Raw genomic sequence first — 20,288 nt, forward strand, 5'->3', positions numbered from 1 at the left:
GGTGGTTCTTATTTTAAAATTAAAGACCCTTCTGAGAATCTATGAAGCGAGAGGCTACCACTCCCCAGAATGCATTTACTCTCATGGCAGATTATCTAAAAATCCAAACTGTAACTAAAATGTCAAATTTGCTGCTTTACACTCAACATTAACTCCCAGGAGCCTCGATGCCCCAGGTCTGAATGAGCAGAGCGTTCTGTCCCATGGTCGTGGAAGGTGGCACAGCTAGCGGGAACCCGTGACCAGATGGGGCTCATCATCTCCAGCTGGGACCCAGTCATGTCCCCCTGGCTTTATGCTGGATGGGGAACACTTGCTTTCCCTGCCAGGGAGTGGCTTTGGCGTGGCTTTGACATGGCCTTGTCTTTCCGTATTTCCATATTTCCTGTTCTCCTTAGTGGCTGGCCTCTGCTGGACTTGATAATACAGTCGGTGAAGCCGGGGCCAAGGGTAGCCAGCGCCCGAGTCTTTGGCACTCCTCTGCCCCTTGTGTTATGTATTAATTTAAAAATTTTATTCTCAGGGGGCAAGCTTTCTTCCTTATTTTCAGATTCTTGGAAATGTCTCTACAATCAATACTCATCATCTCCATTTTAGAAGGAGGAAGTTCAAGTTCAGAGGGAAGCTAATTGCTCAAGGTCACATTGACAGCACAGGACACACAGTTGAGCCTCAGTGCAAACTCTGTGCATTTTAATAGACACCTATAGATTATCTTTTGCCATGTAGACCATCTTAGAGAAGAAGGTTCTTAGATTTGGGTAGAGTAACATTGTCAATTTCTGCCATTACTAACACAATTTGAAAATGCATTGTCTTCAGTCAGTAAAGGGTAATCAACCACAGATAACTGAAGTGGTGCTCCAGTAGCTTACATATAATTTTCCTGGAGACACTGATTTAATAATAAATGTATGAACAATTCCTTAAGAGCGGTCAGAAATTTTGTTAACTCATAGGATAGTTATCAGTAATGATGGCAGGGCTTTAAATTGAGAAAAGCTACACATCAAGGGTTCTTAATATTTTCTCACCCTGAACATTGTTTTGTAATTTCACATGCACCTTTATTTTAAAAATAAAATTAAAATCCCTGTCTCTCCCAGTCACTAGGTAAATGGGTATCCTTTGCTTGAATATACTTGTCAGCGATTCTCAGTACAAAAGCATTTTTATGCTGAACTTGATAATGTTGTTAGTGGTACATTCTAAGTTGTGGTAGAAAATTAATGAAACAGGTCGCATATTTAAAATATTTATTTTTAGAGAGAGGGGAAGGGAGGGAGAAAGAGAGGGAGGGAAACATCAATGTGTGGTTGCCTCTAGTGTACCCACTACTGGGGACCTGGCCTGCAGCCCAGGCATGTGCCCCAACTGGGAATCGAACCAGCAACCTCCTGGTTTGCAGGCCAGTGCTCAGTCCATTGAGCCACACCAGCCAGGGCTCAGGTCGCATACTTAACCTTCACACAGAAAGGTGGTTGAGGTCACTGGATGGAGTTCCGATCCTCAGGAACACAGTAGTGAGCCATTTACGACCTCCCTTCTTCACCTAGGGGTACGTCTTCAGCTTTGCTTTGTTAGTTCATGAACAGATGGACCTCAGGCTTTCGAATTGCTGCTGGATATGCTATAAATCTGTTACTTCCCTGACCCTGTGTTCAGACTCACAAGTGCTCTTGCGGTGAATATGCTTACCTGTGTGCCTTTGGACCTGCATATTCTGTAGAATAGACCCCCATAGAAGTAAGAAAGATATGGGCATTTTCAGTTTTGCTAGATGATGCCAAATTGTCCTCTCTGTTTTTTAAGAATAAAATAGAGCTGTAATCAGGAGGCTTAATGTTATTATTTAAAATTATTTCATATAGACTCTATAGATACAGCTGGGTAATAATTAAGATTTTAACTGTAAATACATGAGGACATGATGAGAGCTAGGTAAAAACCCTGTCAGATTAAATTTGAATTGGAAAACCATTTTAAGTTCATGATTTCTTTCCCCAAATATATGTATTTATCATCTCTACCCATGGAAAAGCCGGAGAAGTGACTGCAGCCTTATCTCAGTGAGCACCCACCCAACTGCCCCTGGCTCAGGGTGTGGTCAGGGGCTGGGCAGGAAGCCTGGAACCTCTGTTGTATTAGAAAGCAAAGGAGCCGCTCCGCAGTTGGGGTGGGGGCCACGTCTCACAGAACAGGAGAAGGGTTTCTCCTGGCCAACAGTGGGGCGGTTGGAACATCGAAAGGATGTGGCTGCAGTTGATGGAAATACCCTGTCTATTCAGACCCTTGTGGTAGGCAGAATAATGGCCCCCGAAAATGCCCACTTCCTAATCTCCAAACCTCAGAATATATCATGGTACAGGGCAAGAGGGTAAAGCTGCAGGTGCAATTAAGGTAGCTCATGTGCTGACTTGAAGGTAAAGAGACTATCCCGGGTTGTGGGAGGGCCCCGTGGATTACAGGGCAGGCAGGAAGCCCCTGTCCGAGTGACAGAGCACAGGAAGGAGTGAGCGGAACTACCAGTGCTGGCTTGGAGCATAGAGCGGGGCACGGGCGGAGGAACGTGGGCGGTGGGGAACTGGGTCCTCTCAGCCTGCTTAGGTCCACGGCCCAGCTGACGTGGTGATCTTAGCCCGGCGAGACCCATGTCAGGTTTCTGGCTTACACACCTGTAAGATAAGAAATTTCTGTAGATTTAAACCATTGAGTCTGCAGTAAAATGTTCCATCAGTGATAGGAAGCTAACATACACATGCTTCCATAAAAGAGATCCCCCCCAAAACAGGAAAACAAAACTCCTTATTTATCAGCGTTGGCAGTAAAAATAGGGCGCCAGCTCTGTCTCTGAAGAGTGACAATTAAAAAGGTAAAGAATTAAGCATTTCTCTTGCCTTTCCTGTAAGAATGCAGACCATCTAGTGAGTGTTCCTGCCCCCAAAAGATGGACTTGGACACAGTCAAGGCTTGAGAGGTCCCTTTCAGCTTACAGGGAATATGGAGATAGGGACAAAGGAGGGAGCAGACAGGGAAATCCACAGTGGGGGCCGTCCTCCAGGACTGCTGACTCGGTTTCCTCTGTAAGTCACTGGGGTGAAGAGAAAAAGTGGGTGGTGAGGAGAAGAGGGTGCTCTAGATTAAAACAGATTTAAGGGACATAACAATCAGATGAATGTGGGATCTTGATTAGATCCTGACTCAAACCCACCAGCTGTATGAAATGAGAGACTCACGGAGCTTGAATAGGAACTGGGTATTAGGTCTTCAGGATTTATTATTATTTCTAGGGTGAGGTTGGGGAGGGACAGTGGTTTGTGTTTATGTAAGGAAAATGTCCATAATTTTTAGAAATGAAAATGGAAGTAATAAGGGTAAAATGGCATATAGTCTGAGATTTGCTTTAAAATGCTTTACAAAAGGGGGGAACAGTTGAGGGGAGGATAAAAGCAGACTAAAATCTTCATAATGATTATGATGTATTGAATGACAGTTACGGAGGTTCACTCTATTGCGTGTTTGAAAATTTTTATAACAGTTTTTAAAAACAGTAGAGCAGATCTGTTGGTGTGAGGATCACAACTAGCTTCCTGCAGGGCTGATGACAAGCTGAGTTGTCCCAATGTCATACGTAAAAGCACCAGTGACTAAGGACATAAATCCCGATGGTAGCTTCGCACGCAGACGCAAAACATAGTGCAGCTCTGGTAACTGAGTCTGAGGCGGGATGATTGCTTTTTGGAAACTGCATCAGATGATTCACAACCAGGCTGCACAACACTGATTGCAAAGATGTGGGCAGAGTTTTCATTTGCAACCAAAGGGTCTTGACTAATGCAAGCAGTGTGGACAGATTTATAACCTCTTGCCCCAAAGACTTCTCAGAAGGTTGAGAAGAAGACTCAAGAAGGCTGTACAAGAGAGAAAGCGTAGCAAGAATAAAACTTAAGAAAACCATACTCATGTACTCCGGGTACCAACAACTTCACTGAACTTCATTCAGTGATGAACAGCTATTAAATCATAACTCTGACACTTAAATTAAGCAGGAAAAAAAATAACCTATGCTATGTAAGATGATCTGCTGTCTAAGTATTACTTTCCATGCCTAAAAAAACGATGCAATGTAAGGCTCTCTCACTAAAATTACTTTAACAGCTTTCTGTTTTTAAATTACTTAAATATTAATTTGTCAAAACGTTTCAAAATAATTACTTTAAAATAAGTGGTTCTTAATGTGTTGCTCTAAACCAGAGCTCACTGACTAATTACCAGCTAGACCAGTATGAAGAAAAATAAAACTTTATTAAGAGAAGTCAAAGAAAACCTGGATACATGGAGAGCTATGAGGTGGTTCTAGACAGGAAGACTCACTGTTGGGCAGAGGTCAGGTCTCTTCAAATTAATCTGTGAATACAAGGCAACCCGGGTCAGGATCCAACAAAGTCACACACCGTCCTTTTCTCCACGGACTCAAAATGCCACCTTTATACCTAATCCAAATCATATTATATAGATGAGTATAAATAGACATATACACGACTTTGCACACTGTGCCACTCACGTGTCAATGCCTGTACCAATAGCACACTGTTTTAAATGCTGTAGCAATGTTTTACATTTGGAGAGATCTCCACTGTTTTACTTTAAAAAAATGTCAGTGATTATCTTTGCCCATTTTTCTCTTGCAGATGAATAATGATCAGCCTTTCAGGTCCTTTCAAATTCTCGTTTGGATCCTGACTCGGGTGTCCTTGGATTTACAGAGTGTTTAATGAGATAGTCATAAATATTAGAATTAGAAAAATGTGAGAGAATATATTTTTAGTGTTCTGGGGTATAAAGGGCTCTCCCAAGCAAACCCAGACCAGCAAATCACAAAGGAGATTAGTGGGTATGTGGCACAAATTAAATGTTCCTGTGTGACATAAGGTCTATATGAAATTGAAAGACAAGTTGTAGAAAAATTACACTGGATGATCATGCATGGAGCATATTTTAGCTCACAAATCTGTTTGCCTCGATGGTGCTCGGTTACTGAGGTTCTAGACTGGTTCCCACTGTCTTAGGAAGGAGTGTGGGCCAGGGGGCCTGGACGCTGGGGTGTGAGGAGTGTGCTGATTTGTATCCAACAAGCCTGCATTTTTGCCAGTCATAGGAAGAACATGTCATCTGTCAGTCCTTGGAAGGGAGATGTTTGCTTTGAATGAGCCACGAAAAGCTGAAGGTGAATCTCATGGGTGGTAGTGTGGGTAATCTCACAGTTAGGAATTATGAGTCCAGAGCTGTAGACGGCATTTTTCTCTCTGTATTTTTGTATTTTTTAATTTCTGTTGTCCTTTGTCCATGTCATTCAGATACTTGGTGCAGACCCACATGATGTATCCTTCGCTAGTGGTCCTGTGCTTTCTCTCTCCCTTCCTCCTAGCCAGTGGCCCCTCCGGTCCGACAGTTCAGTCGTATTGAAAGGGTTCTGTAGCCCCTGTCCTTGCCCCTGTAGAGACATGCTTGTCACACTGCATTGGGCTTCCTGCTTACTACCCCGGCGCCCCTCTGGACGTGGGCTCCTGCAGGGCAGAGACACGATGGGGCTCACTGTGCACACTGCCTGGCTCATAGGAAGGGTGCAGTTCACATATTGTGAAAGAATGAATGATTCAACTATTTTTTCCCTCAAGTTTCAGATATTTATCAGTCCATGTAAACCCCAACACAGTACACCAACATGATTTTCTGCTCTTAGAATGGAAATATTTCCTGGTTAAGGGGAAAAGTGGGCAGATGGCTTCTGGAAGAACTTCATTCTGAGCAGCTTTATACTGAAATGAAGCTTTTTAGAACCACGGACCTTCTTTCTTCCCTTTGCTGTAATCTACATTCACTGAGCAGAAATGCTATTGATCATTGGTACTCAGTTTGCCCTGGGGCTCTGGGTTTTATGTACATATAATACATATTTACTATATATTTATTGATATGTGCATGTCATATATTTATTACATAAAGTATATATTTTAACAGTGCATTGTGGGAAATGATTCAGCAGTGCCATCAGACGCACAGTGGAACCTGAAGTGTGAATCAGAGTTTTAGTGGCTCCGACCTGGATGCTGGAAGATGTGTGGGACTTTCTCATGTGAAGAGAAGCATTAGAGGGAATGCTGTTTACAGGACAAGTGGGTGCTGAAAAAAAGCCAAGAGTAGCTGCTACGTGAGAAAGATCGTGGCAGGATGTGGCTGATGAGTTGGGTTGGGGCCCTTTTGGAAATGCTCCCTGTAATATGCTAAGGAGTGTGGACTTTGGGCCAAAGAGAGACCCGTGATGTCTTTCAAGTGACGTCATTACATTAAAAATGGCTCTTGGAAGCCAGGAGGAGGCACCAGGTGTTTTGGACCCTCCCTGCCTGTACTCCCCCTCCCAGAGTGCTGATTGCACACAGACAACGTAGCGGCAGAATGAAGCTGCTTATGTTTTGTTGCTGATTCAAACGTGTTTTGATAGTAAGTGAATGGACTCTAAAATGATTATCGTAACCAATTTGAAGGGACTGTTTAGATCATGAGGTTTTAGTAGCTTTGATTAGGTAAACTGATGACCCCATATATATGTTCACCCTTCAGATTGCATCCTTTTGGGGATGCCTTTTGTACAGGATGATGGGTCTTTTAGGCCAGTGAAATTCAAGTACATTACATATCACTTTAATATCAGGTAATCTATTACCAAGAAAAAGACATTAAAAACATGATGTGAATTGTCAAAGTGTTGTAGAGAAAAACACAGAGGAATTCACCTTTAGCTTAGTGCAATTGTGGTCTTCAGAATGAAAAATGTCTCATGCTGAATTGCCTAATGATATGTAAATTACATGCAAGACTTTTCTGCCAGATATCTGGTGAATGGAGGAAACTCGAGAAGAGTGGACATTAAATTGTACCAGATACTTTTACAGACCTCTTCAGAGTCTTCTGGCAGGGTTTGGTGCTTTTGAACCAAGTGGTAAAGTTTTTATCGTGACTTTGGATAAGCTAGCTCTATTTCGTGTGTTTAATGAATAGTTGGTGGAAAATATTTAGTAACCACAAATGAAAGAAAGCAATTTCCTTTTGTGGGAATTGAATCAGCATTGCTAAGACTGCTTAGTCATCTTATCTCTTAAAACAATCTGCCTTTTGGGTTTCAAGGTGGTCAGTGATGATAACTGGCATTTGTGTAGAGAGCTTCTAACCAAGCTCTCTCCTTATGGGCTTGCTTGATCTTCACAACTACCTTTTTTAGGTGATAGGTTCTATTTTATTTGAAATGTTTGTTCAATTGCATTTTATTTTGGACCTTAGAATAAAACAGAATTAAACCTCATATGGAATATAGAGACTTTTAATAACGGGAGATATCTAGCTAAGTCATAAATAAGATAGTTTCTCTGCTAGTAAGGCGCAGACGTACAACAGAGCTTCCCCATTCTTCGGCCAGTAGAGAGCAAAGATATCTGGTAGCTAGTCTTTCAACCATAAGAGTAGCTGAAGAATTTTAAAAGTTATGATACAATATTTTTGTTCGTTACTTTGTGCTTACATAGTAGGCCCCCAGTAGATCATGACAGGTAGGGTTGCGAGATCTTCAGCCAGTTGATACTAAATTTAAAAAAATTAGGCCTTCAATCAATATATAAGGCATTATCAATACATATAGTATATATACCTAATTTTGATGAGGAAGTATGTAAAGTACTGATCTAGGAATCTAGAGGCCAGCCTTTGGTTTCTTAAAAACTTCCTGCAATGAAAATTTCAAACACATACCGAGGGAGGGAATAATATAATGAAATTGATGGAGCCATCACTCAGCATTGTCAATTACTCACACATTACCGGTTTTGTTGCGCCTACCGCCTATTCCCATTTAAGTTACTTTAAAGCATATCAAGGCATGATGTGTCATTTCATCTACAGATATCTCTGTATGTTTTCCTAAAAGATAACGACTCTTTTAAAATACCGAAACGTAATAATGCCACCGCTAAAAATGCAGTGCTTCCTTAATGTCATTAAATATTCAGTCTGTATTCATATTTCTTCAGTTTTTGCAAGATTTTTTAAAAATTGAATTGAGTTTTAAATAAGGTCCATGCACTATGCCTGATGGTTATTTCTTTTGAACTATAGGTTCCCCATCCATCATTTTTCCTCTTGAAATTTTTTGTTAAGGAAACCAGGTCATATGTTGTATAGAGTTTCCCACACTTAGGATTTTGCTGATTGCATCCTTGTGGTATAATTAAAAAAAAAAACAGCTTAATTGAGGTATAATTAGCATAAAACAAACTACATATTTCAAGTACACAATTTGGTAAGTTTTGTCTATACCTGTGAAATCATGACCAAAATTGAGATAATGAACATATGCATTATGGCCTCATTCAACAATTTTCAATTCTCTGACACCAACTGGCTGTTCTGCAGTTCAAATAAATTCTGACACTAACAACTCAGAATTGGCATGGACCCCCCAGGTTCAGGGCTCAGTCCCACCAGACTGGCCTATTTCATATACCAGCTGCAAATGGGGTCCCTAGTTTACCTGCTTTACTGCCTGGCTGACTGCCAACTTGAGGTTCCCGTGACCTTCCCCTTAGGTTTGATATTTTACTAGAAAAACTCACAGGACTCAAGGTAAGTTCTACTTATGATTTGTGTTATTGTAAAGGGTAGAACTGGGAAACTGGAAAATGGTTGTTACCTACGGCCAGCGCAGTGGGGAGGAGCCCAGAGCTTCCACGGCCTCTCCACGTGCACCCCTCTTCCCAGCACATCCGTGGGTTCACCAACAGGGAAGCTCTCCAGACCACATTGTTCTGGAGTTTTATCGAAGTTTCTTTTTGCAAACATGACTGATTAAAATCATTGGCTATTGGTGATTAAACTCAGTCTCTTGCCTCCCAGCAGTCAGGTAGCGCCACTGACCAATCCTCTAATCACAAGGCTGGTTGGTTCCTCTGACAACCAGGCCTATCGGGACCCTGTCAGAGGGCCCCAGAGTCACCTCAGGAGCATAAGCTCAGGTGTGGTTGAAAAGCGCTGCTTGTGAGTAAGATACTCTCATTCCAAGGGTATTAGGAGCTTTGTGCCAAGAACTGGGACAAAGACCAAATACAGATATTTAAAATTTTACCACATACATCATACCCCAAAGTTTGCTCCTGTTTCTCCTGCCCCTCTGTAATCAAATACTATGTTCTTGTTCTCTCCCTCCCTCTCTCAGATCTGGTTTATTTCATTCATTTTAATTATTTTGAAACCCATTTGACAACTTGGATGAAATGGACCAATTCCATAAAAGACACAAGTTATCAGCACTAACACAAGAGGCAATAGAAAATATTAATAACCCTATATCTATGGAAGAAATGGAATTTATAATTTCAGACCTTCCCACAAAGAGAATTCTGGACTCAAATGGCTTCACTGATGAGTTCTAGTCAACATTTAAGGAATAATTAATAGTATCTTATACCAACTCAGAAAATAAAGGAGAAAGGAATAATTTCCGTCTCATTTTATGAATCATATTATCTTGATACCCAAACCAGAAAAAATTATTACGAGAAAAGGACAAGTCTTCTATACTGAAAGCTATAAAATATTGATAAGAGAAATTAAAGAAGACCTAGATAAATGGAGAAGTATGTCATATTTATGGATTGTATATGTAATATTATTAAGAGATTAATTCTCCAAAAATTGATTTATGGATTCAACACAATCCCAATGAAAGCTCCAGCAAGCTTTTTCTGGGAAGAAATTTTCATGGTGATTTAAAAAACTTACATGGAAATGCAAAGAAAGTAGGTTAGCCACACACACACACACAAAGCAATAAAACAAAGTTGGAAGACTTAGGTCACCTGATTTCAAGATTTACTGTAAACCTATAACACTTAAGACAATACAGTATTTATATAAGGACAGAAATATAGATCAGTGCAACAGGATAGTCCAAAGGTAGACCTGTACATACTTAGTGTTGAATCTGCAAAGATGCTGAGATAATTCAATGAAGAAATGATAATTTTTTCAACAATGATACCAGAACAATTAGGTATTATCAGGAAAAAAAAAACTTTGATCTTACCATGCATGATACACAAAAATTGGATCTTAGCCCGGAGCACAAAAGCTAAAACTTCATAATTTCTAAAGGAAAGTATAGGTTGATATTTTCGTGACCTTGGGATGTGAAAGATTTCTTAGCACAGACTGTCCATCAGAAAAAGAAATCAATAAACTAGAACTCATCAACTAACTACTTCTGCTCTTGAAAGGACTTTATGAAGAACATGAAGACACAGCGTGTGGACTGGAAGAAAATATTATTATCACATAATCTGACACAGGACTTGTCTCCAGGCTATATAAGGAAACTTTACAACTGTGTAATAAGATAAACAACTCAAAAGATAGGCAAAAGATTTCACAACACACCTCACAGAAGACGGTGTACACACATTCCCATAATCATGTTCAAACATGCTCAACATCATTATTCTTTAGGGAAATGCAAATTCCAATACAAAGCCACATCAGATGCCACTGCACACCCAACAGAGTGGCTAAAACTAAAAAGACTGACAACCAAAGCTTTGGCAAGGGCTGTGGGGCAACTGGAACTTCAGCCATTGTTGGTGGGAATACGACTGCGTACGAACGTTTTGGAATATAGTTCAGCACTTCTTCATACTGTTCAATGTAATTTACCATATGGCCAACAGTTTCACTTCTAGATATTTACCCATGGAAAATGAAAACACGTGCCCATACAAAAAAGGCTTACACAAATATTTAAAGTAGCTTTATTCATAATAGCCCCAAACTGAAAACAGCCAGTATGTCTATCAACAGATGAATGGGTAAACAAATGGCCGAATGCATTGACATACTACTCAGCTGCACTAGAGAACTGAGTACTTACGCATTCAGCAACGGGGATCAAGCTTGCTTATACCGAGAGAAAGGAGTCAGACACAAAAGACAATGTGTTGTATGATTTTATTTATATAAAATTCTCCAACTGGAACAATTAACCTGTATTAATGGAAAGGAGATCGGGAGTTGCTTGGATCCTAGAATATGGGGAGATTGATTGCAAAGAGGCACCTTTGATAGAAATATTTGATATCTTGATTAGGATAGTAGTTTTATGTGAAAACTCATTTAACGGTACACTTCAATATACACTTAATTATATAGAAATGATACCTGAATTAGTTTGTTTTAAAAAGGAAAAGAAAAAAAAAAAGCGATACGAGATTGCTGCCCATCAGTGGGTGATAGAGATGCAGTTTCCACACTTTCTATTTGGATAATCGTCCTTAGGGTTCACTTACTGAGAAATCCCCCCTTCCCCATTTTTCTGCCTTGCTGCTTCTATTACATAACAGAGTTCCGTGGGCCAGTTTAGTGCTGGTCAACTTGTTTATCCTGTCGTAATTCTTCTAGCCTCATCATAAGCCCTATTGTCGTCACTTGCTTTCTTCAGAAATGTGGCTATTCTTGAGCCTGTTTTGTATACATTTTATAAAGAGCTCTGTTTCTATGTTTCATGAAAACCCTGTTGGAACATTGATGGGAGACTGTATTGATTTTATAGATAAATTTGGGTAGGCCTTGAAGTTTTGCAATATTAAATCATTTTGTTCATAACTGTGGTATATCTCTTTATTATTAAGATCTTCATTAATGTGTCTCGATACAATTTGTAATTTTCCCTGTAAAGTTCACATATTTTGAATTCATTTCCAGGCATTAGATGTTTTTTATTTTATTGTAAGAAAAATCTTTCTTCTAATTATGTCTTCTTGTAGTTTCTCATTGATGTGCAGAAATGTGATTTTTAGGCACATTCATCGTATATCCAGGGGACTTTAGCTTTTGTTTTCATCAGAAGCTCAGTAATCGATGAGCAGGATGTATTGTGCATGTGCCTGCATGCTTGTGCGTGTTTTGGAAAGCGGTGGTGTTAGGTAGCAGGCACAGTCCCCAAATCCTGAAGTTATTTTTTGTAGGCAACTCTACTTGGAAGGTTGGCCCTGAGTCACAGGAGAGGGTGATGGCAGGAGCCGTGACGTGCCCAGCTCCTCGTGGATGTCTGTGAGGGGGTCTCTTGTCAAGCCAGTCTCCTTGAGATATAGCAGACATCCATGTATTTTCCATTCTAGTGGCAGTTATGCCTGGTACAGGCTGTAATTGTTAAAAACGTGTCCCTCTTCTTTTTTAGTATCCGGAGCGTGATGCAGAAGTATCTTGCGGAGAGAAATGAAATAACGTTTGACAAGATTTTCAATCAGAAAATCGGTAAGTCCTGCTCATTCAGTAGTGTAACTTCCAGAGTGACATCGAGGGACACCGTAGTAATGTACACATGCAGTCCCCAGTGCTGCTTATGCTTCTACTTTCGGCTGGGCATGGAGGAGATTTCACATAATTAATCAGGTACTTAGTGATTATTTATATTCTTAGTAGTGCAGCTTGTGAATAAAGGAGAGAGAAACAGAGTGGTTTGAGTTGAGGTTTTAAGGGAGTTTGGGAGGTTGCCCGAAATGGGGACGTGGTAACTGGAAGTAAGCTTCTCTGTTTGGACCCACCTCTGAGATCCTCAGCTTCTCTTGGGGCTCTTGTACTTTCTGTGGTCACAGGGAGTTGGCCTGTGTCTTCACAGACATTACCCCGCTCTTATGGTTGGCTGTCTCCTTCCCAGGTGTGGGGCTGGGTTTCTTGACCTTGGCAGTTTTCATGGGTTTATGGGTTTTGTCTGCCGTTCATTCCTGTCAGTTCCACATCAATTGTGTTTGTTCCTGGGCCCCATTCAGAGTCTGTACCCAGCAGGTCACCAGGACCCCCCTGTTGTATGTATACACAGAGGTCAAGGGCCCATCTGTCGCCGGCATGCCCAGCTCTGGCTAAGGCTGGGCCTGGCCCGTGCAGGCGTGTGGTTGTGTGGGAGGGCACTGTGGTCACCACCGTTAGTGCTGGAGGAACGAGGACTGAGCAGCAGTTGCTTCCGTGTGGCGTTTCAGGGCCAGTGAGAAAACGAGATGTGTTCTTACCGGCCTTCTGAAAGGCTGGCAGCTTATTTAGGGGTGATGGACCGTCAGCCGGTTTAGGTAAGAGCTTTCGTCTACTTACCCCTGCCCCTGTTTCCCCAAATAAGTTCCTGCTGTCCGGAAATTTCCAAACCAATGTTTTATTTTCAGCTAGGGTGGGTTCATCATTTGGCCAGCCAGCTGGCTATGTTGTTAATCTGCCCATAGTGATGTGATAAACAGATAATTCTAGTGTTTTTATATGAAATCCGCAGAGCAGAATTTTAGAGAATAGGGTGCTCCTTTCTGTTCCTTGTACCTTGCTTGCCTTCCACAATTATTCAGATGAGGTTTGCAGGGGAACCGGTCTCAGCTTTTAAGTTATTTTACTCCTAGAGGACATTACTTTATTGAAATTTCAAGACGTTAAAGTCTTACTGTTGTTTCCTGGAACTCGAATTCTGCATGCAGGTCAGTTCCTATGATTGTTAAGCACAGACTGACACCTTGGAGGCTGACTGTTCTTAGAGATAATTCAGGGTTGCCTCTCCGTATACAGGTGAGGAAGTGTGGGCTCAGGTTGGTGAGGTGACTTGTCCTGGTTCACAGTTCTCTGCTCTGATACTTCTTTGAAGGCTATTGGGAAGAGAACAATGAACATAAAACTGTAGGTCACCTGGTAGGAAGTGGATTGGCTTTTTTTCAGAAAGAGTTATGATGCTCTTTTCTGTCAAGTAAAGCAGAAACCAGGGCAGAAAGTCTTTGAGTTTTTGTAAACCAATGCGCACCTACTCTGCAAAAGTTAGCGAGCCTGTCACGGCGACCTTCAGTAGACCTGGCTTCCGTGATAACCTGTGAAACACGGAGGGGTGGGCCGGTGAGGCATGTGATCTGGGTGAAGTGCATCCTTTCTGTGCTCTGAGGACAATGTGTGCGAAGCTCACAGCCTGTAACCACACAGAGATGTCTCATCCTCACCTTTAGGATTTGGTTGGGGAACAAATTAGTTCAGAGGGTTTGGCTTTCATCTCATTTTTTAATTGCTGTTTCACATTATTTTCACAGTGTTTGGTTTATTGTCACCTGTATGGAAATGCTCTCCCCTGCCTCTGATTTTTTACTAAAATAAATAAACCAATAAATAGAACTATCATGGTAATGAGAGAGAAGCACTGTATCTTTGAGAGGAAAGGGTTATTTATTAAAATAACCAAGTTTTAGAGTAAAAGAATATAAAAATTTATGTTCTTCAAATTTGTTTTGATTTATAAAACTTTATTTTTAATATTTTAATTTAAATTATTCAGATATATTTTTACATAGTGTAAACTTCACCCATTATATGTAGTTCAGTAATTTTTTTTAGTGTGTTCACAGAGTTGCGCAGTGACCACCGCGTGCTCATTTTAGAACACCTGCAGCACCCACCCTCCAAGGAAACTCCGGACCCATGAGCGGCACTCCGCGGCCCCCCCTTGCCCCAGCCCCCGCAGGCCACTAACCAGTGTCTGCCTCTGGACCTGCCCGTGTTGGACACTCTGAATAAATGGAGTCCTTTCGTAGGTGGCCTTTTGCGTTGAGCGCTCAGCATGTGTTTGGAGTGTTCACCCATGTTGCATGTAGCGTGTGCCAGGACTTCGTTCTCTTTTATGCTCGATGATATTCCAGGGTGTGCATGCGCCGCGCTGCGTTAGCCCGTTCGCTCATCACGGGACGTTTGGGCTGTCCCCACTCTGCGGCCGTCGTGACTAGAGCTGCGGTGAGAGGGTGTTTTTTAACGTGCAGCGTGTGCCCGTGGTCCCTGTGACGGAGAGGGACTGGGGGGTGGTGATGGGCCCGCCCCCGCTGCCGCCCGCGCCCCGCCTTCTGACACACACTGCGGGTTCTTTCTCCCTCACGCTCCCTCCTGTAACCCCTTTCCTGTCTGCCATCCCCCAACACACATGCCACCCCCCCAACATGACCTTTCCGTTGTTTGGGTGGAGCTCTGACTGACAGGCTCCCGGAGCCTCTGTTCTGAGCGCCTAATGGCACCAACGTGACCTTGAACCTTAGCTTGAGCCACACCGACTCTTCCCCAAGAGCCCCTTCCCTGGACACTGGTGGTCTGCGAATCTTCTCTCAACTCAGCTGTTAAAAAATTTAAAAATGTCCAAATAAATAATTCCGTCTTCCCTTCCTTCCAGTTTGTGAGTTTGGAGCTGGTCAGGAGAAGCCAAGTTTACACTGGGAAGCTCACTCGGGGTGGGGGTGGGAAGGGAGGACTCGGTAAACGGCCCGACGGAAATCTGTAATTATGTTTCCACGTAGCTGTGTATTTAATGCGGCTGGCGCTCGTCTGGGCCCCCCTTTGCTCTGTGGCGATCCCGTTTTCTGGCTGGCATAGGGACGGAGAAGAGTGGGGAATGGGCTCTGATAGGAGTAGACTGGTCTCACTCTCTAGGTCTGTGTTCCCGTTTCAGCGCCCTGCTTTCTCCCGTCGTCTCTCCCATCTGCTCCGTCTGCCCCTTTCTGCGACCGTCCCCACCCTGGTGATCGCTGTGTTCCGCCTATGGCTTCTCTGCGGTTCTCTTGTTCACCCTCCTCTCCCCCAGCTCATCATCGACTCCTTCTCTCACTTCTGTACCCCACCAACACCCCTCCTGCCAACGGTTAGCACCGAATTTGGGGGACACCTTCCGATGTGGGCTCTCAAATGTTTTGTGAACTGAAAAAAGTAGGACCCTTTCATCTACTTGGCCTCTGAGGCTGCGCTGAGATAGCAGGTGATTGGCAGACCTGCTGGCTACACCCTGGACTGCTTGTTGTTTCATTAGTTTCCTTATCTATAAAAGCCGGGACCGCAAGAATAGCGACTTCATAAGGCTGGCGTGAGGATTCGGCAGGAAATGTTTGCAAAGCCCTTGACACAATGAACAGGGGCTCAATGAACGAAAGCTCTTATACGAAATCAGTTGTTATAAAAATAACGTATACATCACCCGGGCTCACTATTTTTCAATATTTCGCTATACTTGCCTTGTTCTTCCCCTCTTTTTGTGGTTGCTGGAATATTTTAAAGCAATTAGTAAACTCCTCATAGCATCTCAGCCCTATATGCATCTCTAAAGAATGTGTATGTTTTCTTATTCGACCTCAATGCCTTCCTTCATCCCAACCAATGAAAATTCACGGTGATTCTTAGTAGAGACTCTAATACTGAGTTTATATTCAATTTATTTTTTTGATTAAGATGCCTTTTTTGTTCTTGGTTTGTTTGAATCAGGATCCACATATTATTCCTGTATTGTTATTAATAATGTCTCTTTTAATCAACAGCAGGTATCCCGTTTCCCCACAGAGGTAATTGACTTATTGAAGAGATTGGGCCAATTGTGTTGTAGGTTGTTCTGCATTCTGGAGTTTTCTGTCTTCTTCATGGCATCATTTAATTCACACTTGCATTTCCTTTGTTTCCTGTAAACTAAGAGTGAGTTCTAAGATTTAGGTTTGACCTTCATAGGTGGAGCTGTGTACTTTGTCGTAGGAGGGACACTACACAGAGGTGTCACTGGTCCTGTCTCTAAAGTGAGCTCAGGTGTGGTCAGCTCTGAAGTTCCTCACTTAAGGTGTCATCTGCCATTCATTTCTTTTTCGTTGATGAATTTTGTCTAAAACAGTTATTTTATTATGGAGTTGCAAAATGGTGAGTTTTCTAATTATGCTATTCCTTCCACATTTATTACTTATACTCAATTGGAGCTATGCAGTTGCCTTTAAATTTGGTTCAGGTGGGAAAGGCAGGTGTGGTTGGAAAAATTCTAAATTACCCCAATGACCTTCACCTCCTGGCATTACTACTAAAAGTGATTCTGCAAATGTAATTAAGGCTGTGGTCTGAGAGCTTAATCTACTCACTCCAGCAGAGACTTTCCTTGGGCCAGGGCGAAGAGGAAATCAGAATGAAAACACAAGAGAGATTTCTGCGGATTATCGCTGGCTTTGCAGATGGAGGGGAGCACAGGAGGGCTGGGGGGTGACTTCCAGGAGCTGAGAGTGATCCCTTGCTGACAGGGGACATCAGTCTTAACAATCATAGTCATAGGGACTGAATTCTGCTAACAACTTGAATGAGTTTGGGAGCAGAGTCTTCCCTGAAGCTCTAGATAAGAACTCAGCTTGCCAACACCTTGATCTTGGCCTCAGGAGACCCTAAGCAGAAAACTGTAGGAGCCCACCTGGACTTGTGAGATAAAGAAGGGCTGTTATTTATAAGTCACCGAGTTTGTGGTAATTTAAGAGGTGGCGATAGAAAATTAATACAGTAGGATGGATGCTTAATTCTTTGTTTTTAATGGCCAATTTTCAGAATGAAAGAGCTGCTTTTATCGTCCTCTTCGTTCTTACATAGAAATTATATATCTTAATGTTTATTAATTAAGTTGATTCCTAATTTGCTCTCAGTAAGATTTACACATTTAGATAATGAAACAATATTCTTGCTTTGGCTCATTGAAAGAATAGTTTTAAAGGGATGCTGGTTATTGAATAGACAGTAAAATCAATTAGTCAGTAATGGTTAAGATAATTTTGTTACGATTTTCTTCTATAATATATATTGAAATTATAATTTCATCATATGCAAGTGAGGCACATGGCATTTGATAAAGTGCATCTGTCTGTTGACAATCTATTTAGCTTCTCTGTCTGCGTACCCTCTTGTATTAGAGGGGGATGTTTCTGATTACGAGGAGACTCCAAAATAGATACTTAATTCATGAGTTATGCAAATGTTAATCTCCTGTATGAAGAACATCATGGTTAATTTAATATTACATCACATGTTGCCACGGAAGACATTTCTTTTTATAACACTGACTTCAGAGCTTAATCCAGAGTTTCAATATTAACATTTTTGAATTGGTATGAAATAATGTTGGTGTCTGAAACATGATTTTGGTCAAAACAAAACTTTTGCAATTTTTACTTTAAAAAATAGCTTTATTGAGGTATGGTATTACATGCCGTAAAATCACTCATTGTAAGTGACCATTTGACAAGTTACAGTTTGATGAATTTTAGTAAATTGTAACTTTGCAGCCATCCCCACGCTCCAGTTTGAAACATTTCAGTGCCTTAAAGAGACCCCCTGAGCCCGTTTCTTCCCATCCCAGCTCCTGGCAGCATTAATCTGCTTCCTGTCTCCACAGTAACTCGCCTTTTCTGCATGTTTCATAGAAATGGAATCTTACAGTATCCAGACTATGGTCTTTTCCGTCTGGCTTCTGTAACTCAGCCTAAGGTTGCAGAGGTTCGTGGTGTGGGCATAGCCAGTGCTTCATTCTCTTTTGCCACTAATAGTCCATTATGTGGATAGACCACATTTCAGAAAAAATCCATTCCCTAGTTGATGGACAGTTGGATTATTCTCACTTTGTATCTGTTACAAATGATGTCGCCGTGAACTTTTGTGTACTAGTGTGTACATGTATGTTTTTGTTTCTCTTGAGTGTATAACTAGGAGTGGGGCTTACTGGGTTGTATGGTAAACTCCTGTTTAACTTCTTAAAAAATGACCAGCTCCATTCCAAAGTGTCTGTACTGTTTTACATTCTTACTATCAACAGACGCGAGTCCCTGCGTCGCCACGGTCACGTCAACCCTTGGCAGTTGTCTGTCTTTTTGCTTATAGCATTCTGGTGGGGAAGAAGTGCTGCTTCTTGGTGGTCTTGATTTGTGTTTCCCGAACAGTTAATGATATGGAACGTGTCTGTGCCAGTTAGCCATTTGCATATCTTCTTCGGTGAAATGTGTTTTTAATCGTTTGCCCATTTAAAAAATTGTCTTTACTTATGTTGTTTATCATATGTATGATTTACAAGTATTTTCTCCCAGTTCGTTCTTTCTTTCTTCCTTTCTTTCTTTCTTTTTTCATTTTCTTCGTGGTGACTTTTGAAGTGTATATATTTTATGAATCCTACTTTGGTGTCAGATATAAAAGCTTTTTTCTAACTAAAATCCACAGAGATTGTCTTCTAGAAGTTATATCATTTTTAGCCTTATAGTTAGGTCTTTGGTTGATTTTTGAGTTAATCTCACCTGGAACCAGCTTCAGTCTTGCAGTCTTTGTTTTCCCTTCTGTTTATGCCTTTGTTGGGCCTCCTTAGCCTCTATCCCCTGAAGGGCCTTCCCCCTGACAGATGCTCCCCAACTGGCAGTCCCAGAGCCAGGTTCCCATCCTACCTTCTCTGGAGCACTTTCTCCGGCTGAGAGCAACCTATCAGCAAGGAGAGGGAAGACCTTGGGGCCTCGTTCAATTCTGCATCAATTATCCAGGTCTTTGTGGAGCTTTTAGTGAGGGAAAGAGTTAAGGATCCTTTTAAACTTTCAAGTAGCAGAGATGAACACACTTCACTAAGCACAGCTAATTGGATTTTCAACCTAGAGAAATTAGGGGCATAGATTCTGCAGTTTCAACATGCGTTTCCTAATAAAAATGCTGCCCAGACAGGAGAGGCGCTAGAGAAGAGGATAGAGCTGTTAGTACTTAAAAACCTCTGGCAGCCAGTCTTCTCAGTTGATCTTCTTTTTTTTTAAATTAAAAAAAGAAAGATTTTATCTATGTATGTATATATATATTTATTTCTAAGAGAGGGGAAGGAAAGGAGAAAGAGAGGAAGAGATACATCGAGATACATCAAGATACATCAGTTGGTTGCCTCTCACATACCCCCCCAACTGGGGACCTGGCTCGCAACCCAGGCATGTGCCCTTGACTGAGAGTCGAACCAGTGACCTTTCGGTTTGCCGGCTGGTGCTCAGTCCACTGAGCCACACCAGCCAGGGCTCAGTTGATTTTCTCACCTGTCTTGGCTTCCACAAGCCTGGGTATCAGTTCCTACTGTTGGGGTTTGCCTGACCTGGAAGACGCCGCCCGCCCGGAGTGCAGCATCTGCTGCTCTGAGCACGTGGGACACCTGAGCCGTGTGAGGCAGCTTTCAAAGAGGATAAAAGAGCGAAACCAGTTCTATGAACAAGTGTAATTATCTTTTTTAAAAACTTGTTTCTTAAAGCTGGTTTTCCTTTTTAAAGCCTTCATGTAAGTTCTAAGATCAGCCAAGAAAGATTCAGAAAAGTTTCATTTTACTGGAATGACTATCTTTTCACCTCAGCTAATCACAAGGACTATTAGGGACGCTGGTGTGTGCCACTAGCCCCTGATCTGCAGGC

The 20,288-nt window shown here is 41.9% G+C and overlaps 1 protein-coding gene across 3 annotated transcripts in view; it reads left to right on the forward strand.

Moving 5' to 3' along the window:
- The window catches only part of GRK3 (G protein-coupled receptor kinase 3), a 103,438-nt gene that overhangs the window by 10,091 nt on the left and 73,059 nt on the right, over positions 1-20,288 (forward strand). For 2 of the 3 annotated variants that reach the window (XM_090257684.1, XM_090257685.1), the window contains exon 2: positions 12,275-12,351. In XM_090257684.1, coding sequence (XP_090113810.1) covers positions 12,275-12,351 — 77 coding nt within the window. Of the gene's footprint in view, positions 1-12,274; positions 12,352-20,288 lie in introns of those variants that run through there. The other variant, XM_090257686.1, reaches the window with a different exon arrangement.

This window comes from Furipterus horrens, unplaced genomic scaffold, assembly GCF_987537825.1.
Source record: "Furipterus horrens unplaced genomic scaffold, mFurHor1.1.pri manual_scaffold_11, whole genome shotgun sequence".
In the NCBI taxonomy this organism is placed as follows: Eukaryota; Metazoa; Chordata; class Mammalia; order Chiroptera; family Furipteridae; genus Furipterus; species Furipterus horrens.